Below are 24,890 nucleotides of genomic sequence, written 5' to 3'. Positions count from 1 at the left end.
TAAGAATAAATTTGAGAGATGAAACCAGAACAAAAAATTTACATTGCAAAGGATTAACTGTTAAACAGAATTACACTAAATTGTATTCAGGATCAGTGCCTAGAGATGTTGCTGGTGAGGAGGAATGGGGATTGGGTTGGAATGCATAGAAGTTGAAGAATGTGGGAACCTTGGATCTGTTTAATTACAAACAGAATTTTGTTGCCTTGGAAAGTGGAACTGTGTGGCATTGATAAGTGGTAATACAGAGTTCTGCATGAATGTTTGGAGTGAAAGCAGAAAATGTGAATCCTCATCATTCTTGTCTTGTTTGCTTCACTGTTTTAAGTTAATGCTGTTAGAGCCTTATAAAGCTTTTGTACTGTGTGTTTCTTTCAGCAGGACTGGCATGAAACATTTACAGATGTCCTTTAGTAGGTTCAGTAGACTCCACATCTTTTGCCTCAGAATTATTGCTGGTCTTATTATTGGTAACTGATTTCAAGACATGTAGCTGGAAGAATAAGTACTCTAGCTTTCCAGAAGCAGCACTCCGTGATTTCCAGTACTTTTCCTTGTTCATCTCACAGGTGTAGTTATTCTGTAAATACTTCCACTTTTGCTGATGCTGAATTCCTGCAATAGTACAGAAACGTAAAAGTTTAAATAAAGACATAATACACAATTTTAATGCGTTGTTTTGTTTTCCTTGGTGTATCCAAGCAAATACAAGTATATGAATAGTTTCATTTAATAAAAATGTATGCCAGAAACAACCCTTCTAGATGTTACCGGACCACACAGTGTTGAGAGCCTTAACTCCAAGGAACATTTCATTGAGTGTTACGAATAACGAGACCACGTGCTCTCACAAGCCGTCACTGTTTTCACAGAAACTGAACTTATCTCGCTTAAAGTACACAGCCGTGTTATCGTTGTCATAGCTGATAGGAAAAAGGCACGTCGCATGCTTTGCTGTCTTAAATCAGCTGCTCTCTTACAATAGATTCACACGTAAGTAGACAAACCACTGCCATTTAACCATATTATAAACGTTAATTCGTTAACCGTGAATAAAAAGCAAGTGACTTTCTCAAATGTCTGTTGCGAAACCTATTGCATAAACATATCTTTGTTCTGTGTCTTTGCATCGTATTCGTGTGTATTGTAGGATATTTTCTGTCTGGAATAGCGTCCCAGCCTCGGCTCTGTGAGTGGGTGATTGCTAGGGCGGGACAGAATCATATTCTTAGTAGACCCTTCAACTTCACCAGTTCGGCCCACAGCAATAAGAGCAATATGAAAACAAAGACGTTAGAATGGAAAGGGATTGTAACTTGAGATATCAGTGGCGTAATTTCGATGTTCCAAACTTATATTTTTGAACGTTTATTTTGTTTTATAACGCTGTCAGCATCGCGGATGATAGCGTCGAATAATAGGATGACTGGTGATTAATGGATTGGAAAGTATTTGGTCCAATATAAGGTCCTCGCTGCGGTGAATGTTGTAATGATAAGACTTTTAGAAATGTGACGGCGTGTGGTTTAGTAGATATTTAACATTTTCCAAGGTAGCAGGCGCCTCCGAACTGTTGGTACCTATTTACCAGATTACACGGCGTTACATTCCAGAAAACTCTGACCTGAAGAAAATTATGAATTAAATAAATCAAAACTGCACACTTCTCTGGTTAAAACAAATTGGCTTCAAAATGGTGGCTCGTAACACCCGTGTTTACTTATTTAAACAGGTCACATCAGTTTCATATTCTGTGTAGCATCGATAATGGTGAAATATTCGAAAGATAATGGGAGATAGGCTGCGAGTCATGACACTCCCATAACCATTATACAAGATAAAACAACTCCGTCGAGTGTGACTGTTGAAGTTTTTATTACTTCAATTCTTAACGCCCTTACATGTTTCGGTCCTTATAGACCATCATCAGAGGGACAGCGATACACATTTTGAAACCACTATTAAAATTGGTGTTCTGAATGTTAAAATATATACACATACACTGTTTGTAATGCTCAATAGATACAGAATCCAAAGTTTTCACAACTACAGCGGCTGTATTGGTATATTAAAATTTTTAAAACTTTTGTCATTTAAGTTAGAATTTATAAACCAAATAGGTTCGTGTCCTTTCTCTTATCGCCTTTCTTGACGGTGGCCGAACTTGTGTCGCCTGTCTTTCTTGAGAAGTTGGTTCTTTGATATCGTCCTGTGTTTGTTTGGATTTTGTATCGATTGTGCATTACAAACATTGTACAATATGTGTATATATTTTAGCATTCAGAACACCCACTGTAATAGTGGTTCCCAAACTGTATCGATGTCACTCTGATGATGGTCTATAAGGACCGAAACATGTAAGGGCGTTAAGAATTGAAGTAATAAGAACTTCAACAGTCACACTCGACGGAGTTGTTTTTTTCTTTTATAACATTGTTAGTGTGACGGACCAGAAAGAAACAAATCAAACCCATAAGCAGTTTTGTTCTATCGGAGATGAGGTTGTGAGTCATGAGCTGTCGTGTTCTGTGGGAGATGAGCTGTGCGTCATAAGACGTACTCGTGAGCAGTTGTGTTTCTGTGGGAGATAAACTGTGCGTCATAAGGCCTGCTCGTGAGCAGTGGTGTTTATGTGGGAGATTGGCTCATGAGCAGTGGTGTTTCTGTGGGAGATGAGCTGTGCTTCATGAGACCTACTCGTGAACAGTCGTACTCGTGAGCAGTTGTGTTTCTGTGGGAGATAAACTGTGCGTCATAAGGCCTGCTCGTGAGCAGTGGTGTTTATGTGGGAGATTGGCTCATGAGCAGTGGTGTTGGGAGACCTACTCGTGAACAGTCGTGTTGTGTAGATCAGCTGTGAGTCATGAGACGTACTCGTGAACAGTCGTGTTGTGTAGGAGATGAGCTGTGAGTCATGAGACCCACTCGTGAGCAGTCGTGTTGTGTAAGAGATGAGCTGTGAATCATGAGACCTCGTGAGCAGTCGTGTTCTGTAGCAGGTGGACTGTGAGTCATGAGACGCACTCATGAGCAGTCGTGTTATGTAGGAGATGAGCTGTGGGTCATGAGACGCACTCGTGAGCAGTCGTGTTCTGTAGTAGGTGGGCTGAGAGTCATGAGACGCACTCATGAGCTGTCGTGTTTTGTAGGAGGTGGGCTGAGAGTCATGAGACGCACTCATGAGCTGTCTTGTTGTGTAGGAGATGAGCTGTGGGTCATGAGACGCACTCGTGAGCAGTCTTGTGTAGGAGATGAGCTGTGAGTCATGAGACGCAGTCGTGTTCTGTAGGAGGTGGGCTGAGAGTCATGAGACGCACTCATGAGCAGTCATGTTCTGTAGGAGGTGGGCTGAGAGTCATGAAACGCACTCGTGAGCTGTCGTGTTCGAAGTAATATGCTGTACTGCGTTTCTTTGAGCAGTTGACTCACTAAGCCTCTCTCACTTTACAACTCCACATACTTACAGCAAGTCCCCAGTCAATTGTATTTATTTGTGTGCTTATTTCTAGTTCATTTAACGACGCTCATAACATATAGCACCGAATTTCTGAATGGCAGTGAGTAGTGAACTGGAGAAGAATGTGCAAGGAAGCAGCCATTGCGTAATTTGAATTAATTTTCCGTCATTAACCTCGAGTGACTGCGGAAAACTACACAAATATCACCCAGGATAATCAGTCCTCTGACCGAAATTCGAACCACGCCCCTTCCGAATGCAAGTCAGTTTGCTGCTTATAATAAATTGATAGATTTTAGTCATTAATTTCGTGCAAGGAAGTGATTTCTTGCAGTCGCCATTTTGTTATATTACATTCGACACAAATATGACTGCAAAGACAACTATACAATTTCTAGCTCATTGTAATAAAGTTTAGAGGCCATTAAACGAGGCATTGATCCCGTGTTAGATATATCTACACACGCGCGTCACGTATCTCACTTGCCTCTTGATGTATGATAGCATTCATAAAGTGCGCTAAAATGAAGTTAGTGGGGATCAGCTCTACGGTATACTTCGGTCCAATGACGGATTTTTTAGCGCGCTCTGATTGCTGCTTGCTTTTTTCTGGTTGCTGGATTTACTCTTCGGCCCTGAAGATGGAAGGAGTATGTTACTTCGAAATGTCGGTTAATTTAAATCAGACTCTATGGCATAACATCCCGGAAAATAATACACTTTAATTTATTCGTAAACTCGCGTAACAACAGAGGCGGTTTAAGGGCTAACGTGGCCCCAATGCACTGAAGAATGTGATGAGGTCTGGCTTTGTGTTACACGCGTTACTGTTTATCAGACTCAATGAAGACAGGGAGTGGAAACATGTTTTTGTTGCACATCGAAACCTAAAGGGCTCACTACCCTCTCATACCAACCTCGCGAGGAGCCCTAAGCCATGGCCTATTTCGCATATGCCTCCATCCGCCTCAGCGTGACAACGGTGGGTGGAAACCCTTCACATCTACAAAATTCCATCGAAACCTGACGGACGGACACTGCCTCCACTATATCCTTGCGTATACAACACATAATAATCAAATTATTCCTAGCTATGGCAAATTCCTTCATTGTCATTACGAAATTACGAGATTACAGGGCGAATTGGTTCTCTGTACTTTGTGGCAGTTGTTAATTCATTATAGCAACATTGTATTGGTATGGCGGATCAATTAAGTAACAATTCCATGGAACAGGCGCCTTCTTGTGAAGTTAATAGTCGGTCAGCTGGTCAAGAAACATCTCCATTTTGAAATCTGAAGATTCATTCCACTGTTAACAGAAGCCCCTCTCCAGTGTATCTATCCCAAGCCACTCGAACTCAGTCCACTCACTCAAACTCCATTTCGGCTAAAACAACTTTCATACTCTCCTCCCGTCTACCCCAAATCTTCCAAGCATTTCTTTTTCTGGAGGTTTCTTTTTTAACTAAAGTGGTATTTGTGTTAGAAATGTGAATAAGAAGTGTTCAAAGGTTACGTGTGGTCCATAGGAAGCAAAGAACACATAAAAATAATTCGGAGTTATACAAAACCTGTGAACGTTTTGACGAAATCTATTTATTTCCATGTTAAGTGGGTACCTTGCCACCACGGCAACGCCCGTCCTCAGGTTGCGGATGCAGGAGACGGCCTCCAGTTATAGAGGGTAGCAACGAATATATTGACTAAGCAGTCGCACACAGCCGACAAAGGGTGGTTCTCCAGTTTGTGGACTGGGCATGGGGCTAACAACTCATTGCCGCAGAAAGATCAAATTTCTTATAAATGTAACACAAACCTCGAACTTGTATGAATTCTTTGGTTAGAATGCTCAATTTAAGGAAGATGAAATGGGCATGGTATGTAGCATGCATGGAGGAATGGGGAGAAAAATGCATATAGGAGTGTGGTGGAAAATTCAATAGGAAAGATACCACTAAAACGTAAATGGGAGGATAATAGTAAACTGATTCTGACAGAAATGGGATGGTGCTATATGGATTGGATTGATTTGGTTCAGAACAGGGACCGGTGGAGGGCTCTTTTGAGCACGGTATCGAACCTTCGGTTTCCATTAAATATTGAAAATGTCTAGGGTAGCTGAGCGACTGGAGGCACTCAAGAAGAACTCAGTTGAATGTAGTCGATTAGTTAGTTGAACATTTATTGTTGTATGTTTAAGCCTTGTAAACCTATATAAAGTAATGTGTCGGTCTGACCCTTTGAAAATCGGCAAGGGTTTTACTGTGCTGTGTGCTTGTTTTGCAGGAAACAAGAAAACAAGAACATGCCTAATCTCGTGCTGTGGCTCATTGCACCTACTCTGCTTAGCAGCGTTGTCGGTGTTCTGTCATCAGAGGAACAGTGTGATATGTGCAGATGTTCTTTGGTCCAATCAGTGTTGCTGCTTAATTGTTCGGACGTCAAGACGAGGCCAGGTGATAACTCTGGAATACTCCCACAGCCGTACCCAGACAGTTACGCGCATTATAAATATAATACCACCTCGGCATATTTCGAAAGCAACAGAATCGAGAAACTTGGCCATCTGTCTTTTGTCAACATCAACAGCATCTCTCTCGCACAAAACGAGATCAGTGCTGTAGATTCTGGCACGTTCACCAAGCTTACAACTTTGAAAGCTCTCTCGTTAAAGAACAATAAACTGAAAACTCTTTACGATAAATCATTCCATGGTTTACGAAATTTGGAAATTCTGGATTTATCCAAAAACATGCTCACGAATATGTTTCCAGGAACATTTACCATTCTGAATTCTTTGAAAGAGCTCTATTTGTCTCATAATATGATAGAACATTTAAAAGCGAAAATATTTGCAATATCAACACTACAAAAGCTAGATGTATCATTTAATTGCATAGCTCAAATAGGATCTAATGTATTTGAGAACGCAACTAGCCTAATAGCATTGAATTTATCAAATAATAACATATCATCCGTAGAAAAATACAATCTTGCTTCACTAACCTCATTGCAAATTTTGGATCTATCGTACAATCAAATCGTGACAGTGGATCCATCTGCTTTATCCACGTTGAAATCTTTGAAGTGGTTGTCTCTCTCCTGGAATCAACAAGGAATGGAGCTTCAAAATTTAAAAATCGCAGCTGATCTCCAAGTGTTACACCTGGCAGGAAATTTCCTCAAGGACTTGGGGGAACCTGTCAGACGCCTGAAGCTGCGGGAACTTCATGTGCAGAAGAACTCTCTCCAAAACATCGCCGTAAACGGCTTACGACTCAGGGTGAGAAATCGCTTCATGGTAGTTATAGACGTTTAGATAAGAGTTTAAAGGTCATATCCTGGGAATTCTTCACTCTTCTTTAATTCAGAATGCACAGAAGCACTATGCATGACACAACCAATGTTAAATGCCACAGAATGGCAAAACAGGGAATTTACCATGGCTTCCACCGTCTGCTGTCCAAAAACATAAAAATTAGAATATACAAAACTATAATTTTGCCTGTGGTTCTGTATGGGTGTGAAACTTGGTCTCTGACATTAGGGGAAGAGCATAGACTGAGGGTGTTTGAGAACAGGGTGTTGAGGAGAATATTTGGACCGAAGAGAAATGAAGTGACAGGAGGTTGGAGAAAACTGCATAAAGAGGAGCTTCATAACTTGTACTCTTCTCCAAGTATAATTAGAATGATAAAGTCAAGGAGAGTGAGGTGGGCAGGGCATGTAGCACGAATGGGGAAGGAAAGGAATGCGTATAGGATATTGGTGGGAAAGCCAGAAGGAAAGAGACCACTGGGAAGGCCAAGGCGTAGGTGGGTGGACAATTTTAAAATGGATCCTAGAGAGATAGGATGGGATGGTATGGATTGGATTGATCTGGCTTAGGATAGGGACCGCTGGAGGGCTCTTGTGAACACGGTAATGAACTTTCGGATTCCATAAAATGCTGGGAAATTCTTGAGTAGCTTCAGATTTGGCTTCTCCTCAAGAAGGGCTCAGCTCCATAAGTAAGTAAGTTCCACATAAGCACAACACCGCCTTCATTAAATGAGACAGAAGCAGGCAGGATCATACTTGGTTCTTAGTTTACTTAACGACACTTCTCAGTCATAACGGGTGTGATGACGCGACAGGATAGTTATGGCCGGCGTAGGCATGCTGTGAATTGTGTGGAGGGAAGCGGTCGGTGTGTAATGACAGTGCTTCGACTCTTGTTTGGGCGGACTGATGAAGATTCGGAAAATTTCAGTAAAGATATCCGAATTGAGAAAAAGAAGAATTAATCTTGGGTCTCTGAATTACGAAGCTAAAAATACTAAGATGGCAACCTCGACAATCGGTAGAACAGGGTTTTTAATTTATTTGGTCGCGCAAATCATTCTAGTTTCGAAAATGAAAAACTGAATAAAACCTAGATAAAACTAGAAACTTGGCATCGCATATCCAGCAGGCTGCATTTTGTTCACAAAAGAGGAAAGCCAAGGACAAAGAAGTTTTAGTACATACTGAAACATTCTTTGAATTGCTGAAAGGAATATTTCTGCTTTTCATCCCACACATCCGCCAGATATCTGCAGCTAAATCCTTTCATTCTGTCTGTGCAGTTATGTATCGTGAAAATTCAGGGTCATATAAGAAATTTGTAGCTTCTTGAACGCTCCATCTCTAAGTACTCTGTGGTCCCTCGTACGTTGTCTAGAAACGTAATAATTAAAATATAACAAGATGTAATTTTGTATGTAGTTTTGTATGGGTATGAAACAGTCTGTGATGTTAATGGAAGAACACAGACTGAGGGTGTTTGAGAACAGGGTACTGAGGAGAATATTTGGACCTAAGAGAGATGAAATAATAGGAGACTGAAGAAAACTGCATAACGAGGAGCTTCGTAACTTGTACCATTCACGAAACATAATTGGAATGTTCAAGTCAAAGTGGATGAGATGAGCAGGGTATGTAGCACGCATAGGAAGAAGAGGAATGCAAGTAGGATTTTGGTGGGAACGCCAGAAAAAAATACCATTAGGAAGGTCCAGACACAGGTGGGAGGATAATATTAAAATGAATATTACAGGAATATTATGGGGTTGTATGGAATGGATTGGTTTGGCTCAGGATAGGGACCAATGGAGTGCTCTTGTGAACACGGTAATGGACCTTCGAGTTCCATAAAATGTTGGGAAATTCTTGAGTAGCTGAGCAACTTGTAACTTCTCAAGAAGGGCTCAGCTCCGTGGAGTTAGTTATGTACTCTATGATCAGACCTCTCCAGAACTGAACCAAAGAACATTTACCAACTAATTTATTCAATGTATAACTAGAAGTAATGTCCCTCATACTCCGGTACACTGGCCATGGTATGTTGTTATGTGTTAAGTGATAATAAAAATGTATTTCGCATCCTTAACTAATAACATTATCCAGAAACACAGACCATCTATTACATCTTCTTAGTTTCATTGTATAGGAAATCCAACCTGTCTCTAAACGATATATTCATTCCATCTTTTTCAAGGTCCTCCACGGTCTCAACATCACAGAATGAGAGTCAGTCTTCTTTCATCAGTCGCTCTAAGAAACGGCTTATCTAAGTTCAGTAAATAATGTAAGTTTACGTGGATTTTAATGCTGAGAAAAATGTTATCTTGAAGCGTGACAAATCAGATTCTTGCTTTGACCAGAAGCACAACTTAAAACGATTTACTTGTCAACAGAAAAATTTTCGGGTATGTATTCCTAATAGATAGATATAGAGCCCACTATTCATACATTAATCAGTAATCTGTCAAGACGACAGGTCCACAGTCTCTTCCAAAACAGTTCCTCCACTTGATGCGATCTAGAGCTTTCTCCTTCAAATGAAAATATCCTCTTCTGTCCCCAAGGTCATCCAGCATCTTCTTACGTCTTCTTCCTCGTCTTCTGGTCACTTCTATCCGCCCCTCTATCTTTCCTTCGATAACTTCTTTTAGAGGGCAGTTACCGCGTAAGATAGAGCCCAGTATATTGTAAATTAAAATACATAAATACTACTACTACTACTACTACTACTACCACCACCAATACCAACAAAATCATCACAGTCACCACCACCACCACCACAACAACACCAACACCGCCACCACACCTACACCAATACTAACACCAACAGTCGCATCATCAACACCACCACCATCACCGACTACACCACGAGCACCACCAACACCACCAAACTTCAGTACGCTGTATGTTCAATTAGAAACAAATGAAGCATTATAGCTTTAAACGTATATTAATAAATAAACGTTTTCCAAGGAACGAAAATAAAACCAGCAGTAGAAAGTGATAACGGATGCGTTTCCCGATATTGTGCTATTGAAAAATAGTATCATCAAATATAGGAAGGAAAATCTGTTTTCGAGACGACACGAAAATCTTTTCCTCTTACCCCAAATTCGGACGGTGCAGTCACGCCCTAAATGGGTTTTCGTTAAAAACAAATTTGCTTTAGAGCGCATGCTCTATATATTCTTCGGGTGCCTCCAGCCTCCTGTGCCAATGGTTCTTCGGCATTTATGCCATTCAGTACACTGCTTCAGCTGAGTAGGTTATATCATGTCTATATCAGATACTACGATGACCATGAAAGGTGAGTAGGTATGAATTTGGAAGGAGGCAGTAATCGCCTATTTCCAGGTTCTATGCCGTCTCCAACCTGTAAATTTATCTATCTGTCGCTCTACAGCTCTTGTGGACCTCGGCCGGTGTTTCAGTTTCTTAATCTATACACAGACGGTAAGATTCCTTGGCCGGGGGATAAGCCCGTCGCAAGGCCGCTACCTACACACAGAACAAAACAAATACAGAATAAACGCACACAGACATCCATGTCTCGAGTGGGATTCGAACCCACGGTCAAAGCGTTCGAGCGAGCAAAGACGGTTCGTGCCTCAAACCGCACGACCTCTGTGATCGTCCTCCAACCTGTAGAGGGTGAGCGAAAATATAAACGACCTCAGTCAGTAAAGCAAGTAACCTTGGTCAGATTCGAAGCAAGCACTTGCCAATACTGCTGCTTGAGTCCTGCGGTTTTAATACTGAGACCTAACAATTACTTTTCAGGTACTGAATGTGTCGTCGAACTTACTGACGTCGTTTCCCGTAGTGGATTACGGGACTCTGGAGGTCCTGGACCTGTCCCAGAACCAACTGACCGCAGTGCCCGACGGACTGACTGGGCTCCAGATGCCGTCTCTGCAGTGGCTCAGCCTAGACAACAACCCGATGCGACAGGTTCGCTTCCCGACCGCGGGAAAAGAGAACGACGGCGAAATATTCGTCAACTTGACCTGGGTCAGCGTGAGTCACATTAAGGAGCTACAGGAGCTGAATGCCGGAGCATTCTCAGGTAAAGTGCTGAGTCACAGAGGTCATTGCTAGGCAACGTTTCGGTAAACACGCCTAAAACAATAGGGATAATAGAAGGCAGTGTTTTTCGTGAGGTCCGCCCCAAGGATAACGGAAAGTTGAAAGGAAGCAGTTAGGTGTCAGAAGCTGTAAGAGTTCAATTGAAGAAGAATTCATTTGAGTCATTTGTCGAGAATTGGGTCGAGTTCTGGAGATGGCAGTCGAAGGTGATTGACAAGAAATGGCAATAAATTAACTAGACTGTGCAAAGAAGACTTCATCTGTGATTTTAAGTGACAGTGAGTCTCTTATAAATCCGTTGCCAGGATACGACTAGTAAAGACTTAAAACCTTAGTGCGTGTGCAAAGGTGAACTGTAAAGCGTAGATCAGAAATAGCGCTGTAATTGCTTGTAGTTTCGAGTTGTGTGAATAAGGTTTCAATAAATCCATTCATCCAATACAGAACCCGTCTATAGTCACCCCTACACGTGACAGTACATACTTGTGCTGAAGAATTCTCGATGGTTTCCCTCTAAAGCATATTAATGTCCGAGTGGCTAGTTTAATATTCAGAATATCAGCTGATGGAGCTAGGAGCTGGTGACTTGATGGTGCGGCTCACTGAGAATATGGACTCTTAGCTACATTTCAGCTAAAGGGCTTCGGCTGGGAGTTCTCAAGTACACATACATTCATAACTGGGGCTACTGGCCATCTGTATAATGTTAGTTGCTTTGATCTGTGGACGAGTTCTAAATGATAACAAAGCAGACACAAAGTGTTGGCCCGCGGTGTCTGGAATCACGGAACAGGATAACAAAACTCCGTGGCCTGTAGTCCGCAAGCGAACTATACCGACCGAGCGACCGCTGCTTGTCGGCGAAGTTAGTGCCAACTTTTGCGGATAGAGGGTGTCACGTGGTGAGCGTAGGTCGTATCATGAACTTTAATATGCAGTCTCATGAGAATCGCAGATGCCAGAGTTTATGTGTGTTCCTCCCGTAACATGAGCGACATCTTTCATGTCGGCTAGAACAATAGGCACAATTTTCCAATCGAAAGCTGAATTATCGAATTATCGATGTCGTGACATATTGAACTATCGAATCTCTGGAGTCCTCCAATTCATTTTCCTTTTGTGCGCAGGTCTGGCTTCGCCTTGCGGAGAGTGTAGTGGCGGCACGGAGGAGACTGGCTTGGAGTTTGCAGCCCTTGCCCAGAACTGCAACAGGAGACTCGCCATTAGAGTGGCACAGAACCCTTCCCTCGCCAAGATTGATACAGACGCCTTCAGAGATGTCGGCATATGCTCGGTAAGATGGGGGCTTAGCGGAGGGGGACGAGAGTGGGCGTGTGGGTGGTGGGGGTGGTTCCCCGTTGAAACAGCGTGCTTCAAATTCGCTTCTGCTCTGTTCATACACAGACAGATGTCTCAAGCGGCGACTCTTCTTACTTATATTCGAGAGGTGTCTGGTTCGAATCTCGGGCTGGGATACTGACATCTCAAATTAGGCCTTAACCGCTTCCTTCTGTATCTTTTCCAGTTTATTGTTTATTTATCGCTACCAATAAACGGAATATAGTATGAGCTACTCACAGCGTCCTTAAATAAAATCTTCCTACAAGTTTCATTAAAAAGCTGTAATTGGAGCTCATCATAATAATGGTCTAAAGTATAGGTAAATAAAGCTATCCCTGTAACAGCCCGTGAAGGCCCATAGGGTTGTGAGATGTTGAGGCTCCCACATTTTCTAGACAGTCGGCTCACAGATGGCGGTGAGGTTGTCAGCCTTACGCGCAGGTCTCCCTTCACCCACAGAAATATTCCTGGTACTCATTTCTGTTTAAGGCTGAGTCGACCCCAGGGCCATAGTGCGGCTGGAAGGATTAGGTCAATTGAAAAAAAATCCACCTCATCGGAATTCGATCCCGCCACCTTTCGGCTTGTAGCATAATGCCTCAACCAACTACGCTACCGCGTGCCCCCAATAATAGTTTTATCAACATAGTGACGTACCTACAAACGTAATGACAAACGTAATGACAAACACGTTTAGGACAGGAAATCAAACTGGCTTCCATTAAGCATGTCTCTAACCTCAGTGTGACTTTGCAGCATTTTTTTAATGGCGTTTTCGAACAGGTTGCCCGTAGTGGACAAAACGAGTAGCTTCAGAGCTGATCGAACACAGAATACCTCTTCCAAGAATTCCTCCATTGTTGTGTGATATGTTAAGCGAGCTGTTGCCTAGCGATGGCCCGAGTGTTTGTTGATTCGCGAGCGTGTTTACCGGCCGTCGACTAGCACTGGCCGCCTCTTCTAACTCCGCTATTCCGGCTTTCAGCCACTGTGTCACAATATTTTATACCTCAATGGTAGAGACGATTTGAGACGTTAGTATTGCAATGTACCTTAAAGAAACGGGGTATGAGGGTATAAAGTGATTCAGCTCTATTGCCGCCATATTGTGAAACTTCTTTTTGCATATCAGTCGTACCGAGCAGTTTAATGTAGCAACAGCGCTGAAGACTTGTGTTCCAGAGGAATTCAGTTCGAATCTCTGCCGCAACATTGACTGCGTTTTCTGAGATAGTTCATAGATTTTCGCGTTCCGTTTATATTAATAACTGGATATCACCTCGACAGGGTCTCAAACGATTCCCTCAAAATCCTTTGCAAGTTACTATTCATCAGTCATCTTACCATTCGATGCCGTATAGCATGATACACTGACCGTGTCACTAAAAGAGACCGCGCACATGTGTCACGTGTGGACGTTCTCGACCGTCTGAGCGACTAGTAGCTTGTCAAGGACTCTACTCCATATATTTGATACTGTGGCGCAAAAATTGCATTTTGAAGGGAAGTAAACTTCGCGAAAGACCGCGGCATAGTTATTCCCTGGCTTCCCACCGCGGCGGCCCGGGTTCAATCCCGGGTCTGGTCAAGTGGGATTTGTGGTTGACAAAGTGGCGCTGGGGCAGGTTTTCTCCGAGTACTTCGGTTTCCCCTGCCAATCTTCATTCCACCAATTGCTCCATAATCACCCTCACCTATCATCTGGGGCTGGTACAATAGGCCAGAATTGGCCGCAATACAAGGGACTTAGTCCCACCCCACTAGCAATAAAAAAAAACTTCGCGAATATATGTTGCTCTTCGTTCGCGTCACTTGATCAGAGATATTGGTGAACGGAGCTCTTTTTATTGCAGCTGGACTTGAGTTACAACGCCCTCTCGTCGCTAGATGAACGGATCACGCGCTGGGAGTCGCTGGAGGCGGCAGACCTGCAGGGTAACCCGTGGGACTGTGTTTGTCCCCTGCAGTGGATGCTGGACAGAGTGGTGCGCCATATGTACAAAACCTCGCAGGAACTTCTGTACGAGCTGAGGTTGGTTTGATCATTGCAATGGACAGACAGTCCACGCTACCGTTGCCGAGCATTTTACCATATTGTCAGTACACTGTAGACTAGATAAAATTCTAGGTGTAGTTTAGTCGCACAAAATGCTATACACGTTGATATTTGTTACGAATTTAATTTCGGCTGTTTGAACTTTGCTAGCGTTTCGTATAGAATTAAATACTGTAAGATATAAGTAACTTCATTAAAGTTGATTTTATGGAATCCTTAGGATAAGAACGCGTTAGGCGTTCTTTACGACCTATGCACTAACGGATATTCTGACCAGTAAGATACGCAAAATCGCAATGAATTCACTCAGACAACAGGAATAATGGATCCTTCATAGTGGTTTTATCTACTCTTGCTTAACTACTTAATTAGTTAAGCCTCCTTGGAGACTGCCGGCTCGTCGAGGAGAGGAGGTTTGCGCGCCCCAGTGACCCTGAGAGCTATGCCGCCGGGAGCGTACGCTCCTGGTAGGGCCACACATGCCAGACAGATCAAACAATAGGAGCCAGATGAAATGTAGCCCCTGCTCCTCCAGGTTGGGAGTTGGGCGTGGGGTTAACGACTCCATCCCAGATTTACTGTTACGAAACCATGAAGGGGTCCAAGACTCACAGAGAGTTGTAGCGCCGCTAAAGGAGAAGGAATAGTTAATTATTTTGTTTCAGGTGCAACACGCCTATCCCGATGCGGAACAAACGCCTAGTTCACTTCTACAGCTGGAAGCAGGAGGCGTTGTGTAGTGAGATGCAGCAACTTCGAGCCGAGACTGTACCTCAGAACATCGATGTGACTCTCGGCTCCTCGGAGGCTATGCTTGGTGTCATGGCGGGACTGACGACGCTCGTCGTCCTTTTGGTGGTTGCAGGCATCGTCCTTCAGAGGCGTTTCAACAAGAAATACATAAAACGGAATAGGAGATTCCAGTGACATCAATATCCTCCCCGTATCACTGTACGCGCATCCTTCTCTTCTTTCTTCTAAAAGTGTAACTACTTCCTTGGACAGGCCCGTTACAATTGAAGAAAGAATCATTTCTGTAATTGCTTCATACTTCACCACATTTTTTCTTTCCTTTAGCCTTTCATACCTTTATCTCCTAGCCTTCCTTCTCACAACAGTTGAAAGAGTGAAATAAGTTATATCATCCCACCGCGACGGCCCGGGTTCGATCCCGGGTCTGGTCAAGCGGGATTTGTGGTCGATTAAGTGGCGCTGGGGCAGGTTTTCTCCGAGTACTTCGGTTTTTCCTGCCAATCTTCATTCCACCAATTGCTCCACAATCACCCTCACCTATCATCTGGGGCTGGTACAATAGGTCAGAAGTGGCCGCAGTACAAGGGACTTAGTTTCACCCCACTAGCAATAAAAAATATTATGTCACTATGCTTCAAATGGCACAATTTCGAGCACATAGCTGATACCTTTGAAAGTGCATTAAAGTACTTAACCCTTCCAGCCTCACTATGGCCCTGGGGTCACCTCAGCCTCTAACAGAAATAAGTACCATTAATCTTCCTGCGTGGTAAAGGGCGGCCGGCGCGTAAGGTTGACAACCTCACCGCCATCTGTGGGCCGATTGTCTAGAGAAAATGTGGGAGCCTAGACGTCTCACAACCCTACTGCCTATTACAGGGATAGCTTTATCTGTACCTTATTAGTGACGCAAATACAAAGATACAATTTATCCTATAGGGATGCTATTTCTTTCTGTCATTATTGTCGTTGGCACAAGTCCTTTCTAGCCGTAGTCTTCCTTAGAAGATTCTGCCAAATTTGTCTTAAAATAGACCATCCGGTTTTCAGCCAGCATAAACCTGACACTTCGATTTTGACTGTGTTACATTTACAGGTTGGTGATCGTAAGCGAAGCCAGACGGGCATGCGCTGTTACTGCCAACCTGAAGGGGCGTCGCTACCTCCGCCACCCCCTCACACCCCTTTTCGCTCAGAAAAGCAAAGCGTGCTTGCAGTAAATTCAATGATGCACGGATAAAACGGGGAAGTACTTGAATAAGCTTGTATTCTCCTCGCGCTTCGGGACAAATTCTGATATCTCAGTCACGTGATGGAAACAGGGAAGCATTGAAACTGGTTCTGTGGTATTAGGACAGGACCACCAACAACGCACCCAAGTCAACAGAAGTCAAGGCAGAGATGTTAGCATTCTTAATGGTAATTTAGAAATACCTCACTCCAGTCTCACTACGGAGACTGGCAGTAGTGAATATATTAGTGATTTTCCTCAGTCCCCTCACGCCAATCCGGGACATGGGTCGCATAGAAAATGACGTCTCCAAAAATTCTTCGTTGCCGCAGAAAGGTCTTAATAAGTTTGCCTAGCAACCATAGGGGGGTACACAGACTCACACGCCAAACACTTCTACTGTTGCATGTGTACTTTACCGCGGTAACGTTTTCACCGAGCCGTTGCCTAGCAGCAGTAGGGGGATACACATATAAAGATATGTAGATTGATGGAAGGGATTTATGAAGTACGCCGCTGAGATGGGATCAGGTGCCATGATACAGGCCTATATACCAATTTTCATATTAAGTTAATAGTTGGGGATATACAGAGAGAGCATAAAGACCGCATAAGCGTACTTTGGGAAAGTAGGCTAAAAAGGGGCAGATCATGTTTACCTGTGAGAATAACTGGGAGTACGAGTTTAAAATATAGCACTCATTAAATTCTGTAACTTATGGTTAAGAATTAACGAAACAACGAAAAATAACCTCACTGAGCATGGAATAATTCAATGTTCTTGTCCACGCAGCGCCTTGGAATGTTATATATTGATTATTAAGTTCATTAAACACTAGAAGAGGTACCCGTTCTACTCCCAGCACATGGTTGCTTTCTTTGTCAGTATCAGAACACGTGGCAACTGAAGCCTTAAAAATGTGAACAAGAACTTTGAACAAGATCATCACTCACTACAGATGGCTGACCACTTCGCTCATCATCGTGAACATTTGTTCGTCCAATTTTGACCATTATACACCATTGTCTTATAATTCCTTCTCTCATTATATTTTGGCCATGACCGGGCAATATTCACGAAGGATTTCCGCAGCGCTTACGTTTTTAGCGTGAAGAAAGCGGATAACAGCGCGAATTTCACTCATGGAAGGATTATCAATAGCAGGACACAACATAACTCACTCTGTAGAGACAAGAACAAACACTAGATGACTAGTTATGTGATGGTTTACAAGGCAGAGTCATGTGATGCTACCGCGCATGCGCGAAATCTCCCTCTCTCCTATATTACTTGCCTAAAATAAACGGAGGTTACTTTCCGATTAGCCCTCGTATTCGGGACGTTTCAGCTCATGAATAGATTTTATCTTCATTCGTCACACAGTTTCATCCTTTATTATTTCGGTATCTTTATCTCCTTCTCTGCTCTCTCCTGCATTACTTCCTTCCCCTTTCAATTATCCTCCATATTATCATTATTTCCACTTTTTCTTTCTCTATCTTTTTACTTAAAATCACTTTAGGTCAATATTGATAGAAATCTTAATAGTGTGTATTGCGTCTTGTTGTGTGTTATAAATAAGGTACAAAAAAGTACATAATGTATGCAGTCCACACAACAATATTATGTATTTAAAAAACAAAGAAGTCACTATTGTATCAACATTTGTTTATGTGTTGTGTAGACTGCATACCTTATGTACCTTATTGATATAAATGTTGTGTTACGAGTGAACAACAGTGAGAAATACCAGCTATGCTACTTATTTTACTATGTAATACCAATATTTTACTTCCAAGGTCTGCGTCCGCTGCGAGCAGAAGGAAACGTCATCCACTCATTGGCTTTTAACGCTACACACAAATACAGATTTAAGATTCTTTTTCATACTTCTCCTGAAGGATTTAAAGAGAAACACAGCCCTCATATGAGTTCGAAATCTTACCTCTTGAACAGGAAGCAGACCATCTACCAATACATCACAGATCCTTGCTGCCTCGTGTCTATTCATGCAGACTTGTACTGACATTTGGCCCTTTCTTGGATACGCGAAACAAACTCTTGAACAAGTTCACAGGAAACGAGAGAATTAAACGAAAGTCCTTTCCTTGTTTCACAGGGGGATGTCAGCTATTGTGACATGCCAGCATTCCGTGCGAGGGCCGCCTCATGACGTCATCATGCAACAATTAACCTCTATCTCTTGAAAGCGCCCCTCTAGAACAGAGTACTTGAAAACAAAACCTCGGATCTCGTGTTTCTTTTGCATCTCTTCACATGATAAAGATGACACCCAGCGAAAGGCACTCCAATTAACACGACAGTTTCCCTTAGTCTAACAAGACAAAGCTTGTTAAACGTGGTGAATAAATGGAGACTTTAGTGTTTTGTTATTTGGATTGGTTGATATCTCTTACATCAAGAAGGAAAAGACACTGATTGGTCATTATTTTGAGGTTACTGTAGATGGCTCCATCTTTTCATAAATCGCTTATATTTCATTGCTGGTATGAGGTTCTCATGGCTGTGACCATGAAGAATACGGGGTTCTGGTTGTAATGTTGCCAAGTTCGGAGATATCCCGAAGTTTCGGAGAAATATATCGCCTCTATCCTATTTTCTTCGTTCTTTCTATAGAGAACATTCCTACATTGTGACTCCTTGGGAAGTCGTCAGTCGCTCAGCTGCTCTAGAGTTTTCCAAAATTTTATATAACTGGAAGGTTTATTACCGTGTTCAAAACAGCCCTCCACTGATCCCTATCATGAGCCATATGAATCCAATCCATACCACTCCATTCTATTTCTTTAAGATCCATTTTAATATTATTCTCTCACGTAGTCTAGGTCTTCCTAATGGCCTCTTTCCTTCTAGCTTTCCCACCAAAATTTTGTATGTATCCTTCGCCTACATGCGTGCTACACGCCCTGCTATTCCTATAGTATTTGTAGCCCAGTTGTGTGATATCTTTTCAGCAAATTTCTTAAATGTGTGAAGCTGTTCCCTCAGAAAAGGACCTGCAATGATGAGGAATTACTGAATTTTAATTTTTATATATGGATACATGGATATACATATGATGAATAAATTAAGAATTCTGGTATGTGCGATTGGTTCTAAGTTAAATATGAACTACATTTTGTTTTAAATATTTTCAAATACCCGAGCTTAGCAACATTAAGTGAATATATTAAATTCAATGGTTATGTCTGATTTTGTTGAGAATTTTGTTTAGGAATCATGGTCAAATTTCTTATTTTCTACATTTATTTTATGCCTATTGTCAGGATTTTTTTTTTCTGGAAAAATATTTGTCGGTAGTGTCAACCCCAGTTTTAAGGCGGTACGCGCAGTTCACCATAGATGTGTGACTCTTGACACGTTTGCCCGTATGCCGTATGCTACCGACTGCAAGAGCAGTGACTATTGTATTACTAGATATTAATTTTCATAGTTTTCATTCTTGTACTTATGCTTTAAACTTACATATTCATTTAATCAATGTAGGTCTGTAGTTGATTTAGTTCATTCAGTAAGAGAGTACAGCGTGCCCGCGCCTTAGCTCAAGCGGTTAGTCGCTGGCGGCCCACCACGGCGGCCCGGGTTCGATCCTGAGTCGTGTCAAGTGGGATTTGTGGTGAACAAAGTGGCGATGTGGCGGATACTTCGGTTTCCCCTGCCAATCTTCATTCCACCAAATTATCCATCATCATAATCACCCGGGGCAGGTACAAAAGGCCCATCAGTGGCCGCCGTGCCGAGTGGACCCAGCTGGACTCCACCCCTCACTATGCGAATTAATAATGTTGTGCAGCCCTGTTTTGACCTGTATATTTCAGCTAATATTTCAAGCAGCTCTTTACAGAACAGGAAGGGGGTGTGAGGGGAGAGGAGAATATGATGTCGCGTGGCGACGCTTCGAAATGTCAGTTTGGACGGGCGATTAGTGGAGACGAAATGAACCCGCTGACCCGAGAATAACGTCACAATATTCACCCACTTCCAACACTCCGCTGGGAGTTTAAATACTCCCCCTAACTCCCCTAAATAATCATTAAAGCACGTAAATCTCTAATCAGGATTACACTCCCCCACCACCCAATATATCTCTGTCCCTCTCAACTACTAACTTATAGGTTAATTAGCCGCCAAATAAACCGGGTCTGTTTATTTGGCATGTCACGTGTAAGTTTCAAAACCCTGCGTGTTCACTAGAACCAGATTTTGCTCTAGATGAACATCTAGGATTTGTACACGTGTGTGTGTGTGTGTTCAGAGGCGCGTCAGCATCTGTAGCTACATGTGTCTCGACAAAAATCATGGTAAATCACCTACTAAGCAGAGTAAAAAAAATAAAGGAATCCCTGTAACAAGCCGTGGAGGCCCATAGGGTTGTGAGATGTTGAGGGTCCCACATTAGCCAGACAATCGGCTCACAGATGGCGGTAAGGTTGTCAGCCGTACGCGCCGGCCGTCCTTTACCCCCAAGAATATTCCTGGTACTCCTTTCTGTTTGAGGCTGAGTCGACCCCGTGCCATAGCGTTGCTGGAAGGTTTAGGTCAATTGAAAGAAATCCACTTTAACGGGATTCGATTCCGCGACTTTCCGGCTTATAAATTTAAACATATTTTAGCACGTAGACCCGTTTCTAAGTAGTGACTCTCTAAGCAACGCCCTTTGCTAAGCAACAGAGTCCTAACATGCAATAATAGACTAACAAGGAAGCAGTGTTCTCTACTCTGTCCGCGCGACAGCTGCATGACGCAGTGATGGAGAAACTGCTTGAGGCGGTGTTTTCTATGCGATTCGTGTCGAGATGTTATAAGCAAGACAAATCTAGAGTGTAGTTTGTTGTGAGACATTTAGCGGCCAGTAAGGGAGTGAACACGGAATTTGAGGGATCTACGGCGTTGGAAGCAGTTACCAGACAACGACTGAGAAGAATTAGTACGTGCTGTAGTGAACTGCTGAGTGAATTAGCGATAGCGCTATAGTTACTTGTAGTTACGATCAGTAAGTATCCAACAAATCCAATTACCAATCAAAAACCCGTGGATAGTCACTCATACACGAGATAATATTAAAGTGTCTTAAAGAAACAGGATACGATGGTGCTGAATATATGATCTGGCATACGATGAGGACCAACAGCGGGTTCTGTATGGAAACAGTGACGAATCCTCAAGTTCCATTAAAATCGTGGAGTTTCTTGAGCAGCTGAGCAAATATTAGCTTCGGAAGTAAGCCTCTGGTCTAAGGATTTATACATTTTATGTAAATACGAGTATACATATACTACATATATCCACAGGAAGATTGAAACAATTACGTCTTCGGGCTCAACTTCTGATAGTCACAAGCCAACAGTAGCACCCAACACTGAAATTGAGATAAAAAGTGTATGTTTCAAAAACCTCTTTTAAACAAGCATTAATCACGAAAATGACAACAGTTGTCCACACAGTGACCACTGGTTGATACAGTCCCCCTCTATCTATGACTCTACAGCCCTTTGGAAGTTGACCGTTTATCAATATCTGAATCCCACAGACAGGCCGTAGGACGGCGATCAGCCCTTCGCAACCCCACTACCTACACACAGAAATCCATGCCTCTAGTTAAATTCGAACCAAGGACTCCAGTTTCCGAGACATCCCCATACTGGCGGATTTGATATTATTTGCATTCAAGAGAGTAAGGCTCTAGAGACGCAGTACACAAAAGTCGACGGCCTGAGAGACCTTGCAATGCGAGTCCTAGCAAATATCTACGAATATCTCGTAAACGCTGCATACTTTCGGAGATTAAATCTTAATTTGAATAAGCCAAAAGAAGAAGAGGATAATAATAATAATAATAATAATAATAATAATAATAATAATGAGTTATATCGACAGCCTTCGTGGGAAAATGTCTCCTCTTTCTGGCTGTGTGACGTATCTATGTTGTTCTCGAAGCAACAATGGAAAGGTCATATTCCTTTTACGAACCCCGAGAACCGCCATTCTGTGGCATTTTAGTGGCATTATTAAGTACTGAATGATCGTGATCTGCCATTGTGACGGATCCAAGCTATCAAACACTCCATATAAAGCAAATCTCTCGAAATCCATTTCTTATACACATCTTAATGGCCATATCATAGCCAGTGAGCAAACTGTTATTCGAAATATCTTGTTAGAGATTTCCTTCCCTGAGCGTCATCGAAATGTGGAAAATGAAAAGTTTCAATGTTTCATCCTTGTTAAATTTGTATATATTCTTTGTTATATGCTCGAGATGGTTCAAGTTCGTATAGCAACAAGCGTGACCAGAGTGGTTTGAACGGCTGTTGTACTGCGATGTGGAAAGCAAATGGAAAAACTACCACATTATCACTTTTCCTGGATAGTCTCTTTCCAAAAACAGAGATAACATGTATGCGAGATATTTCCTCTGGAGACAAAACAAACCGGAGGGGCGGATAGAAGTACCCAGAAGACGTAAGAAGATGCTGGATGACCTTGAGGACAGAAGAGGATATTTTAATTGAAGGAGAAAGCTTGAGATCGCATTAAGTGGAGGAGCTGTTTTGGAAGAGACTGTGGACTTGTCGTCTGACAGATTACTGATGAATGAATATACATGAAATTAAAAATTAATGTAATGTCAGCTTTTTGTTCGCCCACCCGTTTCATCTCCGAAATTATTACAGAATTCGACTAAGTTTAATCTTATGGTTCTACATAAAAAATTGTTAATTTAATATTCACCGATCCAGTACAAGACTTGATTTATCAAAAGCCATAATAAAAACTCAACCTCATAAGTTCATGCCAAAAAAAAAGTAAAGCTATCCCTGCAACAGGCCGTGAAGGCCCATAGGGTTGTGAGACGTTGAGGGTCCCACATTATCTAGACAATCGGATCAAAGATGGCGGTAAGGTTGTCAGCCTTACGCGCCGGCCCCAGGGAAATTATTTATTTAATTCCTGGTACTCATTTCTGTTAGAGGCTGAGTGAACCCCAGGGCCATAGTGCGGCCGGAAGGATTAGGTCAATTGAAAAAAATCCAATGACTTCATCGGTATTTGAACCCGTGACCTTCCGACTAGTACGTTAAAAATATAAGGCAAACGTAAAGTTGTTCCTGTTCTTAACTACTTAATCGCCATTCCGTGAAAACGTTTACCTCGGTACTAGATTGAGGTTGGTGGTCAGCTTCATGGACCAGTCTCTTTGTCTCTAAAGAAAGAGCCTTCTCTACTAGTTGGAGAAGAGGCTGGGTGTACCTCAAAGTTGCTATGGATGTTTTGAAGTAGAAAAAATTCTCTTGTACCTACAGGGAATCGAACCACAGCGGTCCAGTCCGTAGCTCATCCCTATACCAACTGTGCTATACCGGCTCATGAACGAATTTATATTTTACTAAAATCTACATCATTTGAAACATTATTTCTATGTTCTGAATATCTAACAAAACGTGTATTTTCTGACTGTGCAACGTGACGTCTCTAGCGCAGTGTAACTGCGTTTGTAGCAACGCATGCGCATCCGAAATAAAGGAAGAGCAAGGAGAACGAGACATGCAAGACAGCAAAGAACCAATAGAACATAAAGTTTCTTCGTTGCAGGACATATTTCCATAGCGAAACAAACGAGACGATATTCATTGCTAGCCAACAGTTCCGTAAATACGCAACAGTAGTGGAGCCGTTGCTAGGTTGGGCTCGACCGAATCAATGGAAGTATTGTTCAAAGCGGTGTTTTCTATGGATCCGCTCCGAGGTTATATCACTCGATCGACAGAGCTTAAGATGCACCCGTGTGGAGGCGGGATCGAATACCTCCACCGTGACCCTGCGAGTCGTAGGAGGCGACGAAACGGGAAGTCTCAAATCTGAGACAGTAAAATATGGTCGTGAGTACCAAGGAACTCGGACCCGAGAAAGACTGCGCTGGCGAGGACCAGCAGCATATACAAAAGACAGGCCCGTACTCTCGTCAGAGAGGGCGCCCCACAGAAACAAGACCGTAACTGTCAAACAGTAATAAATATCTGGTAATGAGCCCAATATGAGGCTCGGAACCAAGACTTACTGACTGACTGACCGTCAGTCGCAATGTGACTTTGACTTGAGGTAGTTAACTCTTTGTGGAGGCGGAGTCAAATACCTCCACCATAGCCCTGCGAGTTATAGGGGGCGACGAAGAGGGAACCCAGTGCCTGGGGGCATAACTGGGCCACCCTGTTCCTGGGAGATATAAATACGGGGAGCCTGGCCCTCAGGTTTCGGGGAGTCTTGAAACTGAGAGAGTAAAATGTGGTCATGAGTCCCGCGGAACTCGGACATGAGAATGACTGCGCTGGCGAGGCCCAGCAATTGTAAACGATAGACCCGTCCTCTCATCAGAGACGATGTTACATAAGGACTGTGACTGCAGGTGTTCAGTTCAAAACAATATACTGGTCTTGATTCTCAAGGGGCTTGACGCCAAGACGAACTGATTGGCGGTAAACCACCAGTCGCAAAGTAACTGACTCTGACTTTGAGGTACTTAGTTCAATGCAGCGCAGTGGAGCTAATGCGGTGGAGTGAAGTGACTGATTTGTGAGTGAATTAGTAGTTGTGAGACAGTCGCCAGCCGTTGAGGAAGT

The 24,890-nt window shown here is 42.7% G+C and overlaps 1 protein-coding gene and 1 long non-coding RNA gene across 3 annotated transcripts; one reads left to right on the top strand and one right to left on the bottom strand.

Moving 5' to 3' along the window:
- Positions 1-464: 464 nt before the first annotated feature.
- On the bottom strand, positions 465-847 carry LOC117282108. Its single transcript, XR_004512730.1, has 2 exons — positions 772-847; positions 465-615 (listed from the first exon to the last, which is right to left on the bottom strand). It is a non-coding gene; the product is annotated as an uncharacterized LOC117282108 (long non-coding RNA).
- Positions 848-958: 111 nt separating this feature from the next.
- On the top strand, positions 959-18,988 carry LOC111861777 (toll-like receptor 6). Of its 2 annotated transcripts, XM_023846618.2 has the most exons (7): positions 959-993; positions 5,746-6,742; positions 10,564-10,849; positions 11,997-12,163; positions 14,064-14,242; positions 14,932-15,217; positions 18,371-18,988. In XM_023846618.2, the coding sequence occupies exons 2-6, from the start codon at positions 5,765-5,767 to the stop codon at positions 15,191-15,193; spliced, it is 1,872 nt and encodes a 623-aa protein (XP_023702386.1). In that variant the 5' UTR covers positions 959-993; positions 5,746-5,764; the 3' UTR covers positions 15,194-15,217; positions 18,371-18,988. The 2 variants fall into 2 exon arrangements, with proteins under 2 accessions (XP_023702386.1, XP_023702385.1); XM_023846617.2 differs by lacking the exon at positions 18,371-18,988 and having other exon boundaries at positions 14,932-15,472.
- The last annotated feature ends 5,902 nt before the right edge of the window (positions 18,989-24,890 follow it).

Source organism: Cryptotermes secundus, unplaced genomic scaffold (assembly GCF_002891405.2).
Source record: "Cryptotermes secundus unplaced genomic scaffold, Csec_1.0 scaffold413, whole genome shotgun sequence".
NCBI classification, from domain to species: Eukaryota; Metazoa; Arthropoda; class Insecta; order Blattodea; family Kalotermitidae; genus Cryptotermes; species Cryptotermes secundus.
This window is presented reverse-complemented; position numbering and strand designations above follow the sequence as displayed.

Coding starts and splice junctions, on each gene's coding strand:
- LOC111861777 (XM_023846618.2), top strand. CDS start 5,765: ATGCCTAATCTCGTGCTGTGGCTCATTGCACCTACTCTGCTTAGCAGC. Junction 12,164..14,063: donor GAGATGTCGGCATATGCTCG/GTAAGATGGGGG, acceptor TTTTTATTGCAG/CTGGACTTGAGTTACAACGC. Junction 14,243..14,931: donor GAACTTCTGTACGAGCTGAG/GTTGGTTTGATC, acceptor ATTTTGTTTCAG/GTGCAACACGCCTATCCCGA.